Here is a 24,566-nt window from a genome sequence, read left to right on the forward strand (position 1 = left end):
CCTTTCCCTACATATTTCAATACAATAATATATGAATGCAGTACAAAATGATGGACAAATGATGACACATAACTAATATTAATCATAGTAAAAATAAAACACAAAAGTAAACTGTTATGATACAGGATTATTTTTTTATTATTATTATTATTATTTAATCCCACTTCCCCCTTTCCTTACTCTCCTTTGAATTCTGTCTCATTTCTTCCCTATCTGGCAACTACTATCTTTCTACTTCTTTCGCTGTCTACCTGCACATCCCAGTTCTTGGCTCTCCAATCGCAACAAATGCTTGTCTCTTGTGGCTATTTGTGCCACACACCTGCCATTTTTAGCTGTGGACTTAGTCTGACCACTTTGGGGAGTGTTCAGTAGTTACTGTTGGCATTGTTAAGGGGCACTTGTAACCTGAGTGAAATAGTGGTTACGTTTCATGTTTACTGTTAGCAATAAATGAATGTGGACACTGATCATCATTTCCTTGAAAGTGAATGTTTTTCAAAGTGAAGGCTATCAGAATTAATTTTATCCTAGTATCTAAAACAAGTTTGTTTTGTTTAACAACACCACTAGAGCATATTGATTAATTAATCATCAGCTGTTGGATTTGGTAATTCTGACAGTCATATCAGAGAAAACCTATTTTTCATTAGCAGCAAGGCATCTATTATAAGCACTTTTTCACAGACAGGAAAGCACATACCAAGGCTTTTGACAAGTTGTGGTGCACTGGTTGGAACGAGAAAAAAGACAATAAGTTGAATGGAACCAGCCTATTAACGGGAAATGGTTTCTGCACTCATGCCTTGTAATGAACGATCAATTTGATGAAATAATGTTTTATGTTGTTCACTTTATGTCAAAATCAACCAACAAATGTTAATATCCATGCCATTTTCTGTTGTGAATAATGCATGTCATAGTCCAGTGGTAGAAATTAGGAAATATTTTCACTGGCCCAGGGGACTAGTAGCTGAGGAAAATTACTAGCCCCCACCCCCCGTTCATTATTGAAGCAGTTTCAGAAGATCAAATCTATATATGGGAACTATACACCGCAACTAAAATAAGCGTAACGTACAAAAACAAAGTGTTTTCACAGGTCGAGTTCAAGTATAACACTACACCAACTTGGTCATCATTCAGCAAATGTTTTTTTGTTTTTTTAAATTACCCCCTCCCTAAGGCGGCAGCAAAGGGTGGCGTATTTACAAAACAAATAGCAATTATAATATTAAATTAATTTAAGTCATAAAACTCAGGAATTATCTTTACTGTTACTGAAATATCTTATTCTGTCCTAATATACTCGGATGTCCACTGGTAAACTCGGAACTCTCCACTCGAGACGTTTGGAAGCAACTAGTTAAAATCAATCGATGCCAACATGATCTATTATAATGCGTTTAATTAAAGACTGTATTTATTACAAATACAAAACACCAACACACACACACAAAGAAAACACAATTTCCCTTCTGAACATGCCTCATCTATAATTGGAATATTACGGACATTTTTGGAATTTGGAAACAAAAACAGGAAAGTTCTGATTGTGTTTGCAGTAAATACCTGGATTTATCAAGACCAAACGAAACTGATACTTTTGACTTTGTCAACCTGTCATGGCAATTTATTTTGATGAAATACATCTACAGTTTGGGTCAAGCAAACTGCCCAGTATTACTCGCCCGGGGGACTAGCGTCATTTAAATTGTACTCGCCCCCAGGGATTTCTACTCGCCTGGGGCGAGGGGGCGAGTGTTAACTTCTATCCCTGTAGTCTAATGTTGACATTCTTCAGCTGTTCCCATAAACCGGGCTATTGTTTTTCAAGAGTGATGCCTGTCATGTGTCGTCACCAAAACTCATACATGCAATGAATCTGCGAAGCAGACAAGACTTTAACAATGACAGCAGTGTAAAACTAGTCTATTTAGGTTTGTTTAATATTACACTCCATTTAATACAGTGCACACTGTGCACTGTGTTAAGTATACATTTCCCTATGTAAAAAAAATATTGTGAATGTCTATGTGAATTTTCCTAATTTGTGCACTTTGTTTGGGATTCAGTCGATTCGTCCACTGAACAATTCGTCCACGGATGATTCGTCCACTGAGGGACTCGAGACGATTCGTCCACTACAAAAAAATCAGTTCCGGACGATTCATCCACTGGGTTTTTATTTCCCCAGTAGGCCTACATTTCATCCACGGACTACATAATGTGTACTACATGTACATGGGGGCTAAATAAATTATTAGATATATTTTACCCCATATTTTTTTTGCTGTGTCATAAATTTACAAAGGTGAAAATAAATTATATTGCATTAGATTTGGTAGATGTTTTTGTAACAATGCTCTGCAGACATAATTCTTTGGCATTTCTATTTATTCGGTTATTGTTTCTTTCTATAATGTACACCTTTCACGCTACATGTCGTAGGATGTTTTTAGTACAATATGCTCAGTAAAGATAATCTTTAGCCCTTCCCTTTCAACTTGTTTTTTTTCTGTTTGCTTTACCAATTAAGTGTACAGGTGTCCTCTATTGTGATATTGTGAAGTAATTAGCAATGCAGGCTCATTACTGCTTAAGCTTGTTTCACCAAGTTGGATCCAGTATTGTCCGCATGATAATGAATAGAAACAGTTAATAAAAACTGGATATTAATGTTGAATTCTAACTATTTTACTTTTTGGTTATAGTATACCACAAAATAATGTTAAGAAACAATTACAATATCAAAGAATTAACTATTAATATGTTTGAAAAAAATGCAGTCATCGAGTGGACGAATTATCCGAGGTGAGTGGATGAATCATCCGGTGGACGAACCATCTGGAAAGCCTTTGTTTTCGGGAAGGTTTTGTTAATTCTACTAAAGTATTTTGATGTCAAGGTTCAATCGTATATACATGTATATTCCTTAAAAACAAGTCATATATAAATAGACCAGCTTATGGGGTAGACCAACTTATGAGGTAGCCCGGTTCACGATACACAACTGCAAGGGTTTTGATAAATGTCTGTGATGTGATTTCGCAGATGGTATAATTAAATTTACAAGAACTTAAATTCACCTTGTTAAACAAAAACAAATTAATCACTAAAAAAAATTAAAATTTAAAATTTCTCCCTATCAATGTCACCCTGCCAAATAATGAAATAGGCCAATAATTTATTCCAAATACCAAATTTAGATAAAGCTGCATATAAATACCGAATTAAATTACTATTTGGTTTAGGTTTATTCCCCATTTGACAGTTACAAGCAATACTTATTAAAAACCAGAATAAATATTTCATCCTGTAAAAAGTCTGATTGCTACACTTATTATTTATCACAAGACTGTCACTCACCCCGAATACCGGCCATTTTAGTCTCGGTAATAATAATACTCTGTGTAATAAAGGCTCGTTACGCTTACTGTTTCGAAAAAACGTAACGTGAGCCAGTCTAAACGTGTTTCTGTTAATTTGTGACATCATTGCTAATAATACCTGTAAATGTAAATGTTTTACTGTTGAAACATTAAATGTGTTTTCTCAATATGACGGTTTTGTTTTCATTGTATTTTTAGTAAAATAAAATATGATCTAAAACTAATTATTTGTGACACGTGAATTTCCGATCTTGATTATCAATGCATTCTATAAACCGAACATGAACTTGTACACGGACTGAATACTAACGTTTTTTTAGCATCACGGACATGGAATATTTAACATTTCATTGCACAATTTAATCATCGAATATTGGTTGCCGTTACGATGGTACGGTTACCATGTCTAGAATATTAAAGAATAATTAAACACTGCTGGTGATAAAAAAAAGAGAGAAGCAGATTCATGCTTAATACATTTTACATATATATGTTCAGTTTGATAACAAGTACGCCTTGGTTGTAACAATTATATTTAATTATGGCTACCTTTATTTTGGAGGGGTCACTGTGGAAAAGTATAATCATGTGCTGGAGCAGAAGGTAACAGATAAATCAACCTCCACTGAAAGGATTCGAACCACGAATCCTTAGTGTGAGTTCAGAAGTCTACCAACTGAGTAGGAGAACTTTATATCAAATCAAAATGAAATCAAATCCATTAACAAACAACATAATATCATAAATATGACAATGATAGAAATAACTATCAACACTATAGGTAAAAAGAAAAATTCAAAGTGAAGGGACAAAGATGAAGTTTTATAATGTTTTACACAATTACGTGTCAAATGAATACCGTACGCTTACACACACACACACACACACATATACACATATAAAATAATTATTTGCAATTTGGTACTTGACCAGTAATGTTCTTCATAATTGATTTGAGTCTCTACTAAATAAAGATGAGCTTGGTGTGTCGTGTGTGTAGTGTTTGAGGGATTGTTTGTTTGTCTGTTGGGAGTCTGGAGTCAGTGGCAAGCGGATATTCAAGGAACATATAATAATATTTTTAAATAAGAAAATTCGCTATGAGCGAGAATTGGATTCTACCCCCGAAACCCTGCACACACCCCTGCAAGGAAATTATAAATGGATTAAAATATTTAAGCTTCTGTCAAAGTCGCCTATCACATACAATACTCTGTTGTTTCTAACAAGTTACATTTTTGTTTAGTTTTTTTGCTCATTGTTTAGGTATCTGTGGTTTCTTTTCGGCTCTTTTGAGTTGTTTTCGGTTGTTAGTAGTGGTCCAACTTGATCTGACTTGTCAACTTAACGAGACTAAACCAAGACGCCATTTGACAACTACGAGCAGCATTTCTTGGTTCTTTCAGTTGAAAGGGTTTCGTTTACAAATTAAATATGACCGATACAGCTAAGTATGTCTTTTTTATTATCAACGTTTGCTTTTAAGTAATTGGACTATAATTTATTTAAAGAAGTTCTGTCATTCATCAGTTGTTGCGTTTCAATTTGCCTTAGTCATGCACACGAGTACTGCGGATTCAGTTTCATGCCGTTGTCACTTTGGCAGTTAAACATAAATGTTTTAAAATATTTTTTTATTTATGTACCCAAAGTTCACATGGATGTTGTTTAAGGAATGTTGTAAATTTATATTTTTAATTGGGACGGAACTATTTTGTTAAAAAGTACAATGTGAAACATTTCTTTGTTCCGTCTGATATCGTCTGCTTTCCCATGTTTATTAGTTGTTGATAATGAAGACAAATACTATGCTTATTGTCATGAAATAGCAAAATTTTGTCAATTAAATAGAACAAGTTGATTAGTAAATTACGTTTGATATTGAAACTATCAGGAAACCCCATTTGCTAAATTTGTAACTATGACGTCATCAAAACGTGTCGTTCCAAGATAGGTCTATGACTTCAATTTTGCAGAATCATGAAATGAGTAGATAAATACCAAATAATGATTTGACTTAGCTTCTTATGTAATTTTTACTTTGGTGGGACAGTGTATCTTAAATTCAAAATTATAGAAAAATGGATGAAAGGTACACTAAGACCAGTCTTATGTAAAAGTGTTGTCAATTTAACTTTAGCTTGAATAAGGGGACATTCAACAATTATACAATGTCATGAGATGCATTGCAAATGTTTTTGTTTGGGGATGTTTGCTAAGAATATATATAAGATTTTAAAAATTATTTTTATTTTTAAACTAAAATGCAGTGCTTAGTACTATTTTTGGTGTAAATGATTTTTAAATCTAAGGTCGACACTCAATATTTGCACCCTTGTTTTGGCATCATACACAATAAATATGACATATCTAACTAATTTTATACATGATATATTTAACAAATGGTACCTTTTTCTTCTCCTTTTTTTAAATTAAACTTTTTATTTTGTTTAACATTGTGAAAAATAAAAACATACCTACATACAATCACAAGCATTGACATTTGAATTTAGGAGATTTGAAGAAAACTATTCTGGACTTTCTGTTTGCAATGCCTCAAGATATTCAGCTGAAATTTTGTTTACATAGCTTTATCATTTACTATTACAGATCATCTTTGACTTTCAGGATGATTTACCCATTTTTGACAGAATTATGACCTTTGAACTTTGGAGATGTGAACATTTATTTTCCGCGACTTTTCTTAGCAATTCCTCAAGATGTTGAGCTGAAATTTTGTGAATACTTTATCATGTTCTGTTATGAATTAAGTTTGACTTTCTTGACAATTGTATATCAACGGCTGTGGTATGTGCTATCCTGTTTGTGGGATGGTGCATATAAATGATCCCGTGCATATAAATGATCCCTTTCTACTAAAACAAAAAAGTAGCAGGTTTCCTCTCTAATATTATATGTAAAAATTACCAAATGTTTGACATCTAATAGCCGATGATTAATAAATCAATGTGCTCTAGTGGTGTCATTAAACAAAACAAAAACCTTTTTAACAATTTTTCACAGACTTATGGCTCTTGAACTTAGGAGATATGGAAAATAGTTTTTGCACTCACCCACCAACCTAATGCCTGTAGATATTGAGATGAAATTTTGTATATAGCTTTATCATGTACTGTTGCAGATTAAGTTTTAAGAAAAAATGTTGGGCCCGGTAGGGGACATGTTTTGCTTTATCAGGATTCTGAATGCTTGTTAAATTTAAGATGATGTGATTTTTTAAAAACTTAATAGTAGTAGTAATTTATTGTTATTATTTATTTTATTTTTTTATTATTATTATTATTATAAATAAAAACTTTTTTTGTTATTTACTTAATTTTGTACTTTACAGTGATGATTTGGCCACAGCAATCTTGAAGAAGAAAGATCGACCAAACAGACTTCTTGTCGAAGAAGCTATCAATGAAGACAATTCAGTGGTTTCTCTGTCACAGGTTGTAAATATTTTTATTTAAAAAACAAAACATAATTTGACATAGATCTGTATAGGTTGTAACTTAATGATAAATGTCTCTCTTCACATAAATTTACACATTTTTCTTGATTGTATCTGAAATGAAAACAAATTGATTAATTTTTTATGGTGGCAGTGGGTCACATTTTTAAAACATAAAATAACCATACATGAACCCTTTTCAGTATGTGTACTGGTCGGGAAAAGTATCACTTAAACATGTTAGGTTGACTGCAGTGATTGATCTATTAGGTCCTATTATTAATGTGGAAATCTATAGCCATAACCAACACAAATTGCTACATCTCTTAGCGCATTGTTATTATTTATTGCAAAAACCCTAAATACATCTCTGATGGGTTAGTTTTGTTGATTACATAAAGTAGGTTTTGTGTTTCTTTTTCTTTTTTCAAACTTTTTTGTGTCTGCTGGAATGACATCACAGGCTGAGCCTTTTCATGGTGTCATACTAATAATGGCACGCAGTGCTCAGTCACGTCTATGACATAATTAAATTAACACTGCATCGTCGCGGTATGCATGGGGTAATGTCCTGGGGTGGGGGTGCTTAAAAACACCTTTCTAACCTTCTTTGTTTTAGAAATATTAAATAATAGCTATAAAAAAATTTTATGGTGATGTTCATGTATGTATATGCTTGTTTAATTTGCAGAAAAAGATGGACGAGCTCCAGCTTTTCAGAGGTGACACAGTTCTCTTAAAAGGAAAGAGACGAAGAGAAACAGTGTGTATAGTGCTTTCAGATGACACAGTTACTGATGACAAAATCAGAATAAACAGATGTGTTAGAAATAATCTGAGAGTTCGTTTGGGTGATATAGTGAGGTAAGTTTCCATTTTCTGGTGTATTTTTATGAAAAGTTAACTTTATAGTTTATTTGCAACGAAAGGGAATCAGTGAATTGGCATCACAAAACATCTGGGTTTTTTATTGTCAGTGAAAAACAGAAGTTTGTTGACATTTCGATCAAAATGCATGTGTACTACTTTATCAATTATTTCAGGTGATACTGCATATCTTGGCTGTTCCAGCAGTTTTGTTTTTATCCCTGTATTAGGAATTAGCTTTAATGTATACAATAATTATAATAAACATTAGTAAAGAAACTTATTTTCATAGATTTGTTTTGCAAAAATATGGTTATAAAAGTTGGTATGAGTTTAAAAGTTAATGTTTTTATATGAGTTATACCATTATACAGTATGTAGTTACATGCTAGTTCATCGGTTCCATTCTGTATGCATCATAAACTAAAAACTCAGTAATCTATTCAAATTATATTATAATTTATTTTATTAATATTTATAGTTAGATAAGAACTCAATCTATTGTTTAGTTGTTCTCAGTTAAAAAACAAAACAATTTTAATTAGTTAAAATTTCTGATATTTTTAGTATACAAATGTCTGTTTTAATTTACAATTTCATTTTATTTACAGTATACAAGCCTGTCCAGATGTTAAGTATGGAAAAAGAATTCACGTTCTCCCAATCGATGACACTGTTGAAGGTCTCACTGGGTAAGATTAACCTCTTTAATTCATTGTGTTCAGTAATCATCATAGTTTGTTTATGGTGAAATTAGTGAGAAATATTTGACTTTGTAACAGGTAATCTGACATTAGATAATCAGGTTTCGTACAAGTCAAGTAAATGTTAGTTTCCAGACCAGGAATGTCATGAAATTTTAAGTTGGTTCTTGGAAAGTTATGAAAAGAAAAGAAAATTGGTTGATAATTTTTTTTTTTCAATTTTAAAACAACACAAGACGAGTCGTCACAGGGCTATATTGTCTTGTTGCCTGAACACAGTGGCACTGCTCTACCGACTGCATTTCTCATCTGATTTTCATGGAACTTGTGTGTTGATTGAATGCCTCCCTGCATCAAAGGTGAAGGTCATTAATACTAAAGATAGAAATTATGACATCACTGTTCTGCTAACTTCGTTTCTCACATGAAACTTCACATATAGGATATATCTTGAATAAGTTCACATTTTGCCTCTGCATAAAATATCAAGGTCACTATTACTATAAATAAAAATTGCGACATCATTGCTCTACTAATTTTATTTCTCATCCAGTTTTCAGAAAGAATATGAATGTGATCATGAAATTGCAAGTGATATTCAGTGTTTCTGATGCCTTGTTATTATATTTTTTATTTCAGCAACTTGTTTGAGGTTTATTTGAAACCTTACTTCATGGAAGCATACAGACCAATCAGAAAAGGCGATATATTCTTGGTTCGAGGAGGCATGCGAGCTGTTGAGTTCAAAGTAATCGAGACTGATCCATCTCCATACTGCATTGTTGCACCCGACACAGTCATTCATTGTGAAGGAGAGCCTGTTAAAAGAGAGGTCAGTTTGCAACTATTTGCCAGTGTAATCTTAAGTAGGTTTATTAAGTGGATTTGTAAAAATTAATATAAAATTTATTTTGTAACAAAATTGCGAATGCATAGACCACAGTAGACTACATGTATTAAAGTCATAGTTTTTTTCAAATACAAAGTATCCTCATTTACAACTAAGAGGAAAATGGCTGGTGCACATGCTCGGTTATGTCAGGCTATCAGTTTAACAACATCAATGTTTACCTTGTTCAGTTTAGAAATAAAATGTATAAAAATTAAGTACATACTCACATATTATCTCTGTTCCATCAAGAATTGCACCAGGTGGTAAGAAAACGTCATTTTAAAAACATTATCGAAAACCATACTATGACGTTACTAACGTAATGGCAACAACATCAAATCGGCTTTCCCCGCAAAAACAGTCACGTGACCTGAAAGCGGCTATCCGGAAATGAGCAGTCATTACTCAGTCGGCAGTGCTAGCAGACGTGTTTGGTTGTGTGGATTCCGTTGTGCACCTATTGCTGTTTAGGGATGCATTTGCATTGCATTCAGTAAGATTCCAAGGTGCAAATTAAGTAATAATACATTTCATTCTACATAAAACTTATTCTTACTTTTTTTTCCCCGTATTTTTAAGGAAATTTGTTTTAAGTGTACTTCCATAACAAGAAGTTGTTGTCATGTCACCGATCGAACATGTGCAGACATTACAAAATATCCGAAAGTAAAATAATACGGTTTTCGACAATTGGCAATAGTAATCCTTAAAAAAAAAAAAAAGTAAATAAATAAATATATATGTATATATTGTTTGTAGTAGTTGAAAAAACATATCTTGGTGTCTCAGTTACAGATAAAGCCTATAGACAGCATGTAAAACAACAAAAAAGATAGTCTACTCACTGGTTTATGCATGGTGTGTGATTAAGTAATGTCATCCAACGAAATTACAGTTGCAACATGGAAACCAAACATAATATTAAAATGTTTAAAAACAATCTTTAACATTCCAAATTTTACATAATATTGACTCAGTTATGATTAGAAATAGATTTAACTTTAGAAATTTAACACAATACTTCAAATATTTTGTGTATTGTATGTTGCGACAAAAAAATAATAAATTCAAAACAAGGAAATACAATTTTAGCTGTTAAATTCCCATTAAATCAAAAGTATTTTGCAATTAATCTACTTTATTTAATTTGTTTAACAAGCTTCTAAACCATTTGTGTTGTTAAGAGTATTATTTTGGTTTTGGAGGTTCCTTTATAATAATTTTATTACGGTTGCAACATGGAAACCATAAATATTTGATGTTCAAGATTTTGTTTTTAAAGAAGGGTAAACAGGATACATGTGTTTATATGATGAAATAAAACAACAAACATACTTTTGTAAAGCAAACTGTTACATTCATTTATTTTGTTTTCAAATTTAATGATGTTTGATACATGTATAATAACAGTTGCAACATAGAAACCATCAATATTCTAGATTTTGTTTTGCTAAGGATACATATGTTACATGGTGAAATAAAAACCAACAAATATAAAACAACAAACATATTTCTGTTAACCAAACATTTATATTTTTATTTACAAATCAAGTCTATTCAAATATGTACTGGTCTCGAATTGAGATTATGGGATGGCCAAGAACTTTCTTCACTTGACTGAAGTTGACCCAAGCTATATCGTCAACATTTGGCCAGGTGAAGTAGCTTCCTCGACATCGCAGGAATTGTACATGAATATCATTTCCATCACTGTCAACATCCAAGACCTGCAAAAAATAATATAATGTACACAAATGTCAATAATAGTAATATTTCCAATAAAATATTGTTAAAATTAAATTTTTATGTTAACATGATTTCTAAAAAATCTATTTCAAAGATTTGAGGCTAATACAAGTATATCATACCTTTCCAACATATTCCTTTTGCCGTTTTCCATTCCCATAAGTGACCGTGATCAGCATTAGAGAGCTTCTTCTTTTCTTTATGTAGTGGAGGAGGGTCTGGTGATGGACTTCTCTGTCTTTTTAGAGCAAGTCTTCTGCATCTTCTAGGTGACATCTAGATCTGTAAAAAAAATATTAAAATAACATCACCTAACTTTACAAACAAATGCTGCAAAACAAATAAATCATAAATAAACAAATCAATGAATCTGAAAATTATATAAATCTAAAAACAATCAAACTAAAAGAATATGAACAGCAAAATTTTTTTAATTTTTTGTAAAACAAAAATGACAAGGGAATTACAAATAATATTTACTGCTAAATCTTTAAAATGATATTGAATAAATTATTCTTGCTGATAAAAAAATTTATGTGAATAAACAAACACATGCACCCCCCCCCCACCCCCCCCCCCCCCAAATCAATCCAAATTCTGTTTGCTTCCATGTACAACGGTAAAAGAAAATTCTAATAGGGAGGTTTAAAATAATTTATTTTAATTAACCTTTTTTTTAAAACTACATTAAATAAATATATGCATCTTTCCATTCAATAAAATTAAGTGACTTAATAAAACCAAATCCAGAATCAAATAATGTATATTTTTAGTTTCCATGTTACAACTGTAGTACTTTTATATAAAAAAAAAAAAAGGGTCTTAATTGTTTTAAGACTACTTTATTCAATACATTAAAAAGAAATAAATATGACAATACATTAATAAACAATCTTGTCAATCAATAAAATGTTTTAATAAAAATGAAATAAAAATAGTTTTAATTAGTTTCTATGTTACAACTGTAACTCACTGCAACCAAATTTGAAAAAATATAAACAAACATTATATTGAATATAACAACAGCATTATTTTAATCAACTGTAGGACAAAAAAACACACTTAAAAGAAGAGAAGACCACATATAGCTTCAATGTGCAAAACAACCTAAGTGCATCCTGTTGCAACAAAGAAACAATTACATTTGGTCTCTTTGTTACAACCTTAATGAAAATTAGAATTTTTTTTCAATATAAGTGATTTTTTTTTATCATTTTTAAATAATAATAACATTAATGTAATGTATTTCTGACAAAAAATTAAATGACCAGTCACATTAACTAAAATAATCACAGCAAATAGGTTTGGGTTGGGGAAAATAGCTTGTACAGTGGACTGTTGCAACATGGATACCATGATAAATGGTTTCCGTTTGCGACCGTGCAATGTAAAATCCCAAAGACAGGCCATTATACTTTATGTAATATGAAGTATTATGTATAACATACTTTATTATATTATTTATTTCAGTTAGAAAAAGATTTGGCAACAAAAAATTAAATCAAGTTTATAAAGCAACAAACTACTACACATGTTAGTCGTACAGAGAAATCTCCGGTACCGGTTTCTTAGTCGCGACTGTAACGCACGATCTAATTTTACATAGCGCACAACAAACCCAGTGCTAAAAAAATATATATATAACTAAAAAAAACAATGACCATATTAATAACTGCTAAATACTGAAATACTAATGTAAACATTCTGTGTGAACAGTTTATACATACGAGATTTCGTGCAACGTGTTCAGTCGTAACATCGAAGCGACACACAGACGTTTCCGGAATCGACTGTCACGCTAGTTGTTTTTCGTGTAAATAAAACCACCGTGCAGACCTTTTAGTCATCTTAACTTAATTCACATCTTTGTTGTTGTTTACTTATTAAACTCAAAAGCCTATTATTTTTCAAGTATATTTTATTGTATCAAAACATTGCATCCTTTGGGCAAGAGTCAAAACTGGCGTGGAAAAACAACTTCACCACCAACTGAAAATCGGGTATCGCTAAGAAGTTAAAATGATAAAATATAATTCTAAAATATTATAAAACCATAAAATAAAGTTAATTAGATAGTTTATACATGAAAAACAGACAGTATAGCAATTTGCATAACATATTCTTACCTTTAAGTGGCGTTGGCTGTAAATCCTGTATTCACGAAGAACGGTCACAACATCGAAGCTACACATGGAAGACAGTTACTTGTGATAACGGTGTGCGTAAACAATGACAAAAACCCCGCCAAATTTACGTAGATTTAAAGTTCCGCCAATGCTGCTGACTGAGTAAACCGGCAAAGTAGTGCTGAATAGCTTGCTCTTGGAAATAATAACTTTCTTTTGGTGTACAGTCGCTACATAAAAAATTGGAAACTATAGTTTCTCAATCAACTTTAAACATTCACAAACTCTTGAATATGTTTTGAAATTAGGGTACTGCATAACAAACATTTAGATTTGATCATTCCAAGCAAGCATGAACAAATCATATAACTGATCACGTGATGTTGGTGCATTTTTCAACGTCTTTTATTTATAGAAGTTGTGTGGAAACCAAATGTTGCAACTGTAACATTATTTTGTAAGGTTTCTAATTTAATAAATACTTGTCACAAATCAATCATGCAACGATGTAGCTGTAGTATAACACCATACTAACTAATTTAAGTTTAAATGTCTTTAATAAAATGTCTTTGATAGATGCTGTAGCGAAGTAAAAACAGGACCTATCTTCTTGTCACAAATTGTTCGTGCTATAATTGGCTCATTTCTAGATTACGTGTCATCATTCAAAACAATAACGCAACACACAGCAATAATATTATATATTTTATTTCTTTCATATAAACAAATAATAAAAATGGTATAAGTTTGTCCATTTCTTTGAATACAAACATTTTATTCAGTCTCAAAGTCAGAAATCTTTACCTGACCCCAATTTCCTGAGAACAACCCATATATATATATATATATATATATATATAATATGTCTACTACAAACAATATATATAGTCTCGGTGGTGCAGTGGTTAAGCCATCAGACTACAGGCTGGTAGGTACAGGCTGGTAGGTACAGGCTTCGCAGCCCGGTACTGTCTCCAACCCAGAGAGAGCTCGGTGGGTAGATATAAGGCCACTACACCCTTTTGTCTCACTAACCACTGACCAACTAACAACTAACCCACTAACAACTAACACACTGTCCAGGACCTACATCTCAGATATCTGATTTTGTTGTTGTTGTTGCAGTGTGGGGTTTTTTGGAGGGGGGTTGGGGATGTTCTAATTTGAACTGTTTGCCTTAGCAATTGATGAAACATTAGCAGTCATTTTTGTATGTTGTTGCACTGCAAATGTTATCTTTTATACAACATAAACGTTTTAATTTTTGTAGGAAGAGGAAGAGGCTTTGTTGGAAGTTGGCTATGATGATATTGGTGGTTGTCGTAAACAGCTTGCACAGATCAAAGAAATGGTGGAGCTGCCACTCAGACATCCACAACTCTTCAAAGCAATTGGTGTTAAGGTAAATTATATGTTTACTGTTGATGAAGCCATGTCTATGAAGTTAACCCGTATGTAGTGTGACAGTGTCTGGAGCTGCATCAATTTAATTACATTGTGGGAGTGACAGTGTGCTGTACATTGCTATTAGTTTGTTGCTATTAGTTTAACATCATGAAAAGGTTACGTCCATGATGTAATTCCATCACAGACACAAAAAAGTATGTCTGGAAAGTGAACCTTTGTATATTTTCTTAGCATCCATTTCAACTGCTTGTTTTAATTTCTCTATTTTTAGTAAAATAACTTGAACACTTTTATAATTTTCTTCATTTGAGGATATAAGCTCTATAAGCTCTATAGTTAAATACTCAAACTTTGGGTTACTAAAGGAAAGTCTTTGGATGAAACTTTATATGTGAGCAGTGACATGTATATTTTTATACCAAACTTTAATTTTTGTTGACAGCCCCCTAGAGGTATCATGTTGTATGGTCCGCCTGGAACTGGTAAAACACTCATTGCTAGAGCTGTTGCTAATGAAACTGGAGCATTTTTCTTTTTGATAAATGGTAAGAAAGTAGCACTTTTGCCTTCGTATGTGTTAAGAAAAGTCATTGTTCTTCAGAGTTTCTTTGTAGCTCTATGGCTGTGATAGTTAACTTATTATTAAGAATTTGTTGCTTGCTTTATTAGAATTTTTTAAAATATTTCTTGCAGTTCATTCCTTAAGATCTATTTTATAGCTATGTTATTCAGTAAAAAAAAATCATTGCAAGCTTTCTTTTTAGAGTAGCCTATGAGTCAGAAAGGAAAGGAATATTTGTTTAACACAACCTCCTTAAAACTTTAAAACTAGTTATTGGCTGCCTAATATATACTGATGGAAAGAAATAAAGGATCACACAAATAGCAACAAGAAATAATGACTGCATCAAAAATCAATTCATATTGTCAGAAGTTGACTGGGAACATATAAGCAGCACAGTCAACACTACAGACATTCAATCCCACATTACAACTTGGTATGAAATACAGACATAACTACGCTAGTAGTGAATTAAATTTGGTCTACAATTTGATGTGTTCCCTTATTTCTTTCCATCAGTATATCATTATTTAGACACTTGATCTAGAGAGAGATGGAAGAAGCCACCTACCACCACATAGGTTGCTCTTACTAAAAAGCAAAAATTATCTTTTATATGCACTTTCCCATAGACAGAAACTGGAGAAAAACCTGATTCCATTGGCATTGATCAATCATACAAACGTGCATTTCGGACAAAACTCGTGACCTTTTCCTGTATCTTACCTTACTTTCATTCCATCAGATACCATGGAAGTTAGTGTTTTTAGTAAAAATTACATTTAATAAAAATACGTCAAGTATTGTATATAAATCTCAATAAAAACACATCAAGTATTCTATATAAATCTCCACCCAGCCCATCTTTGGTGATCATGTGCTAAACATGGCATCTAAGTATACTTTAGTAACTAATAGTTTTCTGTTAAAAATGTGACTTCATTATATGTAATTCTTTGTTTCACAGGCCCTGAGATTATGAGTAAGCTTGCTGGCGAGTCCGAAAGTAACTTGAGAAAAGCATTTGAAGAAGCAGAAAAGAATGCACCAGCCATTATTTTTATTGATGAACTTGATGCCATCGCACCAAAGAGAGAAAAGGTATTGTGTACAGTTGATATAATTTGGATAATTTCTTGTCTGTAAAAACAACAATTTATTGCATATTTTAAGACTTACATGTTACTTTACTGTAATGTGATATGGAAATTTCACTGGTCACCAAAATAGCATTGTGAAATGGATGGATTCGTTAATAAATTAGATTCAGATGCTGCATGTTTAGCAATGAATTCTGAATACTAGCTTGTCTACAGGTTATAATGAAAATGACAGAACTTCTTAATTACATAGAAAATAATAATTTTAACAGTCTTCTGTCCTGTTTTTTAAATGATAATACATGGGTGGTTTATTTTTCAGACACATGGTGAAGTAGAAAGGCGAATTGTTTCACAGTTACTAACTCTCATGGATGGTTTGAAGCAGCGATCCCATGTTATTGTCATGGCGGCAACAAACAGACCAAACAGTGTAGATTCAGCACTCAGAAGATTTGGTTAGTGAATACAGTATTTTGTCTGGAAACGTTCTATCAAAACAAATATTTATTTATTCCCTTCCATTTGTATATGTTACAAATTTTCTATATATGATCTGTTTTTAAATCTAGTGATGAACGGTCGTTGTGTCAAATGTATATGTTGTGATTGCACGCCAATAAAAAATATTGAAAATAGCCAAAGAATTAATAGTGGTGCTTTGGATGTTCTTTTACGTTATTGCATTACATACCATAATTTTAATATACATTAAGTTGTTCTAGTCATATTAATTAATTTTTCTTTTCTTTTTTTAAATGTTAAGCATACATATTAATATCACAACAAAATGGTCTCTCTTTTTTTTTTTTTCTTTTTTTGGATGGGAGAGGATATCAACTATTATAGATGTACCATAATTTAAGACAAAAATTACAATCACATGTATTCATATTTATTAATAAGTTTTGAACTAAATGTGCAAGATATGAGTTGTATGGAGGAATGTTCTTTAACCTTTATACTACTGGATTAATTTTTAACAAAAACCACGTTGAGTGGGTACAAGTTTATAACTTTTACTCACATATATTCACTTAAATGTTTCATAAATACATGAAATAAAGTTCATATATGAATCGGTAAGTATTATTTTCGTGTCTTTTTTTGTAATTTTTATTATTTTAGATCGGCTAATGGTAATTAAAATTAGGCAAAAAATCGAAAAAGTTGCGTTTACTTACGGGCATTTGTGGCCAGCTGTCCAGTATTTATGTCCATTATTCCCGATAAGTGGTTTTCTGACCAGAATTTTTTTTTAAACCCGAACTACGATTCATATTGCAATATTTGGTAATTTTTGTTGTTGGTAAAACGATCAAATTTATTATCAAATTAGCTGTTACAATCAGCTATTGATCCCTGAAAATTACCGCGACGTGCCGCCATTGTTGTCAAGCGAAAATACTTGCCGAAAACCACTTTTTGAACTCAAAATTTCAAGGTATTTTCAATTGAAAAAATCAAAACAAAAACCACCATTTTGAAAAAAAATCTTTTTTCTTTAATTATATTTCCGTTTCCGGTGAGTGTCGTGTGCAAAACGGCGGGAAATATGAATTGGGGAATGCACTGTATACAGTGTACAGTATATCGACTGACGTGACGTCGGGCGAGATATCTCGCCTGCAGTAGTCAGAAGGTTAAGAAAATAAATTTGGAATCATAAATTTACCATGTTTTCTGTGTTGCAGGTCGATTTGACAGAGAGGTTGATATTGGCATTCCTGATGCCACCGGCAGACTTGAAATCCTCAGAATCCACACAAAAAATATGAAACTGTCTGATGATGTAGACTTGGAACAGGTAAATTGTCATACAATCTCAACTCCAATCATTTATATTGATTTATATTCATAGTTGTACAATGTCTACATTCAGTTTGTAGCAAAGTGTTCACAACTGTGTTGCATTTATATGTACTGTAACATGTATAATGCATTTGATTATAGTAACCAAGACTGGTATATCAAAGGCTGTGGTATGTGCTATCCTGAATGGGATGGTGCATATAAAAGATCCCTTGCTACTAATAGAAAAATGTAGCCGTTTTTCTTTGAGACTATATATAAAAACGTACCAAATGTTTGACATCAAATAGCCGATGATTAATAAATCAATGTGCTCTAGTGATATTGTTAAACAAAACAAACTTTTTGAATAGAGTAAACATATGTACTTTGAATTAAGAAAAACAAAAACTAAATCGTTATAATTTATTACCACATACACTGTTTCTACTGAATGAAATGTGTCTGATTTATACTTCTGTTCAGTGTCGTATCTCATGCACAATCTTTCATTTAGCCAAGTTAAACAGTTAAAAAACATTAAGTTTGTTCTGTTTTGATTGGCAGATTGCTGCAGAAACCCACGGTCACGTTGGTGCCGACGTGGCAGCGCTGTGCTCCGAGGCAGCTCTTCAGCAGATCCGTGAGAAAATGGACCTCATTGATCTTGATGATGACACTATTGACGCAGAGGTTCTCGATTCACTGGCCGTCACGATGGATAACTTCAGGGTAGGTTCATAATGGACTTGCGTGTCTTATTTTATGTTGCCAGTGTTGAGATGAACTTTATTGATGCACATTAGTGTATTGGTCAGTTTACTTCATGTACTAATTGGTTGTTATTGGATGTGGAAAATGTAATCATGTATTCTTCTAGCAAATCTGATCATGACCAGCCATTATATTAGGTACTGTATATATTAGGTACTGTATAGTTTTGATTAATACAGCTTTCATATTTGCAATTACACATATAATAATGCTTTAAACCTTTTATTTATTTTATTATTTTATTTCTTTAAAGTGGGCTTTGAGCAAGAGTAATCCAAGTGCTCTGAGAGAGACATCGGTGGAGGTGCCCAATGTATCCTGGGATGATGTTGGTGGTCTGGAAAATGTCAAGAGAGAGTTGCAAGAGCTTGTTCAGGTATAGTTAAAGAGACAGTTTTAAAATGGTATAGCAAATACAAATGATGTGGTCATGGGTTCTGTCCCCTAGGATAGTTCAGTCTTTCTTTGTGCAATGTTTATTTTTATTCTATTTGTAAATGTTTCATATAAAACAGTGCATTAATTACTTTTTATAACACTTTGATCACTACTTATTAATTTTCATGGGAATGAACACTACTTATTAATTTTCATGGGAATATTAATGCATACAGAGTATATTTGTAATATGTTCTAAACATTGGTTTTCAGTATCCAGTGGAGCATCCGGAGAAGTTCCTCAAGTTTGGCATGACTCCATCGAAGGGTGTGTTGTTCTATGGACCACCTGGGTGTGGTAAGACACTGCTCGCTAAGGCCATCGCCAATGAATGTCAGGCCAACTTCATCTCCATCAAGGGACCTGAGTTGCTCACCATGTGGTTTGGAGAGTCTGAAGCTAATGTCCGAGACATTTTCGACAAGGTAACTGATAAATAAATATTGTAATATTTTGTAATTTTAAAAATAAAAATTTGTCTGCTTCTTTGAATGTTTGGCTGTCTGATAACTTATGTGTTTTGATTCAGTTTCTGTTTTAATTTAAAACTATAATTCTGATATTTGGTTTGCCTCTGATTCCATTAAATTTATATTTACCTGGTTAGTATTATTAAAATGTTGTGAGTTGGGCATTAAAGAACTTCAGGCTTATAAAATAAACAGCGTAAAAATGCAATTATACAATAAAGTTTTAAAATTCTCAGAACCATTTCAAAATCTGTTTTCTGTTTATATTGGTTGAGTGATAATTTTAACCAGTTAAATTGACATATAGACTAATGGAGAATAAACAACATATTTTAAGTAATAGCTAATTTGTAAATGCTCATCATTGTTTTGTTTATTTGTAGGCACGATCTGCTGCACCTTGTGTCCTGTTCTTTGATGAGCTGGATTCAATAGCAAAGGCAAGAGGAGGAAATGCTGGAGATGGAGGTAAAAAAAATGTCAGCAGTAATAATTTTTAGAATTATCACTTTTTCTCTGATATGTTTGCAATAACCAAAAATAAGGATGAAAAGTTTCTTATATGAGGGGAAAGGGGGTCTCTCTTTTTCTTAAAGTAAAGTTAAATTTGGATGTCAAAAGCAAAGCATGGTTAAAGTTCATACTATAATTATTATCTCTTTAAATGTCACAAATTAAATTCATTTACATTGCTTTTAAAAAATATTTCAATATTTAATGAATAACTTTTTTTTTGGTACTTTAAAAATTAGTATTATTATTATATAATTTGTGCTTTGTGTATATTTGTTTTGTTGAGTGTGTAAGAGTTGTTTGTTACGTTATGTTCAGGTGGAGCTGCTGACCGAGTGATCAACCAGCTGTTGACAGAAATGGACGGTATGAGTTCAAAGAAAAATGTTTTCATCATTGGTGCAACAAACAGGTGAGACCAAAACCAAAAACATTGATTAGAGCAGATTGTGGAACTCTTTCTGTTTCGTTGAAAATCTACTTATTAATATTATTAAAAATGTCAAATATCATTAAGCAGCATTGCTATTATTGAAAATATTTAAATTGACTATACAGGGCCATACCTAGCCTAAAATAACTGAGAGATAAGTGAAAAAAACATTTTTTTTAAATATGGTAACAGTATGTCATCTCCAACTAAATAAACTAAAAGTGCAAAAGCTTTTGGGGGAGTTTTTCTTCATCCATGTTGTAGCCATACTACATTTTAATCCAAAATGACAAATGAGAGAATATTTAAAAAAAAAAAAAAGTCAAATATGTTTTTTCAAAATGTTTCTATTGTAACAATGTCTTGTTTTTGTTTTGTTGCATATTTAAGAAGTGGTGGTTATCTTTAAATGTACTACTATTTTGTTAATTTATTTACAGGCCTGATATCATTGATCCTGCTATTCTGCGACCTGGTCGTTTAGATCAGCTTATCTACATTCCCCTGCCAGATGACAAATCACGAATCCAGATTCTCAAAGCTAATCTCAGAAAATCCCCAGTTGCAAAGGTTAGCTTTGATAGTCAATGGGATTGTTGCTTTGTCTGCGTAGTCAGTTACATTGTTTGAAAGCTGTTGATACATATCAGTATAATCAGTAAAATTACATTTATTCCTAATGATTTTTGTCTGGGTTATATTTCGAGCTATACAACAACTTGTACATTGTAAATGGATTATCTTATTAAATAAGACCATATTGTTGTTTGCAGAGTTATTGCCCTTTAGTTGATGCCTGCTGTGGATATATGTATTATTTTTATGACATTTAGTATAGGAATTTTGAATAGATGGTTTTTGCATTATGTTTATTTTAGAAGCCTTTACAATCAATACAGAAGTAAATAAAGTGAAACGATCTTTGTTAAATAAAAGTATTCATCAACTTGATTAAAAAAAACTTTGAAATATTGTTGGTACTGTCTTTTTTTAAAATGGTAATTGCTATTTGCAAAATAAATTAATTATCTAATTTTTGTTTTTTTAAAGGATGTTGATTTGGACTATTTAGCCAAGGTGACCCATGGTTTCAGTGGAGCTGATTTGACAGAAATTTGTCAGAGAGCTTGTAAGCTGGCAATTCGTGATTCTATTGAAGCTGAGATCCGCTATGAAAAGCAGCGAGCAGAAAATCCAGATGCAGATATGGTATGTGTACATTTGTCATTCAGTCATTCATACATTCATTTAAAATGAGCAAATTATATTTTTTGTTCATACCCTGATGAAAGTAAAAGAAATTACAGACAATCCTTATAATTAAATTTCAAACATACTAATAACAAAAGTTTATATTTTTAAATTATTTTCATTCTTAAACAATAACGCCCAATAAGACAAAGTGCCAATATAGAGTGACGTCATCATATATGACATTCCCTGACACTCATATATGACATTCCCTGACAACATAATTTTTACATTCATCAAGAAATGAACAAACTCAAGTTGCTCTATGGCTGGATCAATCGGATGACGTGAAATTGTATTTCCCTAGAAATTAGGCAACGCATGGTAGACCAAACACTTTTGGGGCATTTTCACCATTTTTGAGGTACTTGTTTTTCATTAAAAATACACAAAAATTAATTGAAATAAACATTAATGTAATTTATGTGCTTGCTTTAATAAATGAATGGCAAAAGATATAAAAGGCATATTTTATTAATTAATAATACCTTTTGGGGTGTTTTATAAAGGCAATTTTAGAATTAATTAGTGAAAAAGGCTTGTTTAATCTCAGGGCAGCATGGTGCTAGACTATTGAAGCATGGTGCTAGACTATTGAAGCATGGTGCTGCAACCATGCTAAAACAAGCTAGGGAAAACACTAGTAACAAAAATTGAATTATTTATTTAGCCAGGGCTCACCCTGGATCAAAAATACCTGTAGTCAAAATATTAGCCAAATGGAATTTTTATTAGCCATATTGAAAATGCTTTAGCCAAATTTGATTTACGCAGTACTGTATAGAGTATTTATATATATATATACTGTATTTGACCGGAAATAAGCCCAGGGGGCCAAGACAACTCATTGTGAGCTTAGCATGGGGTGGGCTTATTCCCAGACAAGGGGCCAGTTTTGTTGAAATTTATTTTAATAATAATAATTAAAATAAATTACAATTCTTAAATGAACTAGGAAGAAAACAAAAAACGTTCAGTAGCACATCTATTAATTAGTGTTCCATTTGTTATTAACAAATAATAATTGCTTATTAATTATATTGTAGGTTTTTTACTAGTATCTAATTATCAGAAACACACCTTTTATGTTACAATTACTTACCAGTGTTGTTTATTTACATGCAAAATTTAATGCTGAGAAGACTTAAAACAACAGCAATTAACAACAAACTCAATAGCGTATACACACGTTTCTGACACAGGCAGCCAGCTTACACTGCAAAGAATTGTCAATCTAAGGTCATTGTTCTTAGCCAATCAGAATAAGGTATTTGCTTAATTAGCATTAACTGCGGACCCAGTGTGGTGGTAAAAATAGACATTGGTTTTTAGTTCATACTTGGGCTTGGATACTTCAGAGAAATACCGCAGGCATGAAATTGAAAACAATGTTACACACTGTTATTGTTAGTCTGCTAAATCTCACTGGTGGTAAAATATTGTGTTACATTTATGTTTAATTATCTGCAGGAGGTATGACCTTTTAAATGAACTTTGAGCAAACTTGCAATTTCATGTTATTTATAAGGTGACGAAGTTGGGGGTGGGCTTATTTACGAATGAGGGCCTAATTTCTTAAATGCTATCAAAACGGAGGGGGCTTATTCAAAGACAGGGGCTTATTTCCGGTCAAATACGGTATATGAAAATGTATCTTTTTCAGCTAATTGTGTACAAACTGGAATAAATTGGAATGACAAAACCTCAATGGGGGTAGGGGCAGTTAATATATTACTTCGATTTTTCAGTGGGGGTGGGGTTGGAATGGGGTTATGCAATATCTTCAGAGTTTGAAGCCAGTACCCATACACCCACCCCCACTTCTAAGGCCTATGACATTAAATTAACAAACATACAGAAATATGGGGGTGGGTGGATGTTTATGGAGGGTGTTGTTTTTTATATTTTCCCAAATAAAAATTTGAGAGCTTTTTTTTTAATCTTTTTTTTTAAATTTTTTTAAAGAACTCATTATTTCTTTAAATAGCAATCTTTATGTTAGTTTGAATTGCTTTTTTTTTTTTTTTTAAAGTGATCCATCAATTCCCCATCCCAAACAATTTCATAATTTGTGCCATGTTGTTGCTGTTGATTTCAGCGTCGTGTGAAATGCTTGTTGTGATTTATGCTTACAAAATATCTCGGCTAAGAATGCCGACTTCACAGTATACTCCATTTATTAAAAAAACTAAAACTTTAATAAAATTAAAATTTACGGTCTTTTTAAAATCCAGCTAACTTATTAAATGTCACCTCAGTCTTACAAATTTATATCTAAAATTATCTAACAAATATGATTATTGTGAACTAATTTTATTCAGTGTACATTTAACTGCAATTTGTACAATTTAAATACTGCATTTTCATTTCCGGCGATCGCGATCTGCATGCGTGGTCTCGACTATGGGTACGAAATTAACACAGACAAAGGAATAAACAAAAACTGCAGTTAGGTATTCATTGATGTGAACAACTAGTTTTTCTACAAATTTACATCAAGATTTACTTTTGCGTAATCGTATTGTTTAATGTCCGCAATGATGTCTCTTGACACAAGGGTGTAGGCTGACTTTGAAGTGTGACGTATATTAGCACCGAGAGCTGTCCTCAGTTCAGCCAACGAACGTTCTTCCTAACGTTTG

The 24,566-nt window shown here is 32.1% G+C and overlaps 1 protein-coding gene across 2 annotated transcripts in view; it reads left to right on the forward strand.

Annotated features, from left to right (window-relative positions):
- Positions 1 to 4,712: 4,712 nt before the first annotated feature.
- Positions 4,713 to 24,566, forward strand: part of LOC121373930 (transitional endoplasmic reticulum ATPase) — a 31,136-nt gene continuing 11,282 nt past the window's right edge. The window contains exons 1-17 of one of the 2 annotated variants that reach the window (XM_041500757.1): positions 4,713 to 4,843; positions 6,745 to 6,847; positions 7,541 to 7,713; positions 8,328 to 8,408; positions 9,060 to 9,252; positions 14,455 to 14,586; positions 15,034 to 15,136; positions 16,121 to 16,254; positions 16,576 to 16,711; positions 17,948 to 18,060; positions 18,612 to 18,776; positions 19,072 to 19,194; positions 19,470 to 19,682; positions 20,111 to 20,195; positions 20,559 to 20,652; positions 21,114 to 21,243; positions 21,724 to 21,882. In XM_041500757.1, coding sequence (XP_041356691.1) covers positions 4,827 to 4,843; positions 6,745 to 6,847; positions 7,541 to 7,713; positions 8,328 to 8,408; positions 9,060 to 9,252; positions 14,455 to 14,586; positions 15,034 to 15,136; positions 16,121 to 16,254; positions 16,576 to 16,711; positions 17,948 to 18,060; positions 18,612 to 18,776; positions 19,072 to 19,194; positions 19,470 to 19,682; positions 20,111 to 20,195; positions 20,559 to 20,652; positions 21,114 to 21,243; positions 21,724 to 21,882 — 2,154 coding nt within the window. In that variant the 5' untranslated portion in view covers positions 4,713 to 4,826. Of the gene's footprint in view, positions 4,844 to 5,458; positions 5,485 to 6,744; positions 6,848 to 7,540; positions 7,714 to 8,327; positions 8,409 to 9,059; positions 9,253 to 14,454; positions 14,587 to 15,033; positions 15,137 to 16,120; positions 16,255 to 16,575; positions 16,712 to 17,947; positions 18,061 to 18,611; positions 18,777 to 19,071; positions 19,195 to 19,469; positions 19,683 to 20,110; positions 20,196 to 20,558; positions 20,653 to 21,113; positions 21,244 to 21,723; positions 21,883 to 24,566 lie in introns of those variants that run through there. The other variant, XM_041500758.1, reaches the window with a different exon arrangement.

Source organism: Gigantopelta aegis, chromosome 6 (genome assembly GCF_016097555.1).
Source record: "Gigantopelta aegis isolate Gae_Host chromosome 6, Gae_host_genome, whole genome shotgun sequence".
NCBI lineage: Eukaryota > Metazoa > Mollusca > Gastropoda > Neomphalida > Peltospiridae > Gigantopelta > Gigantopelta aegis.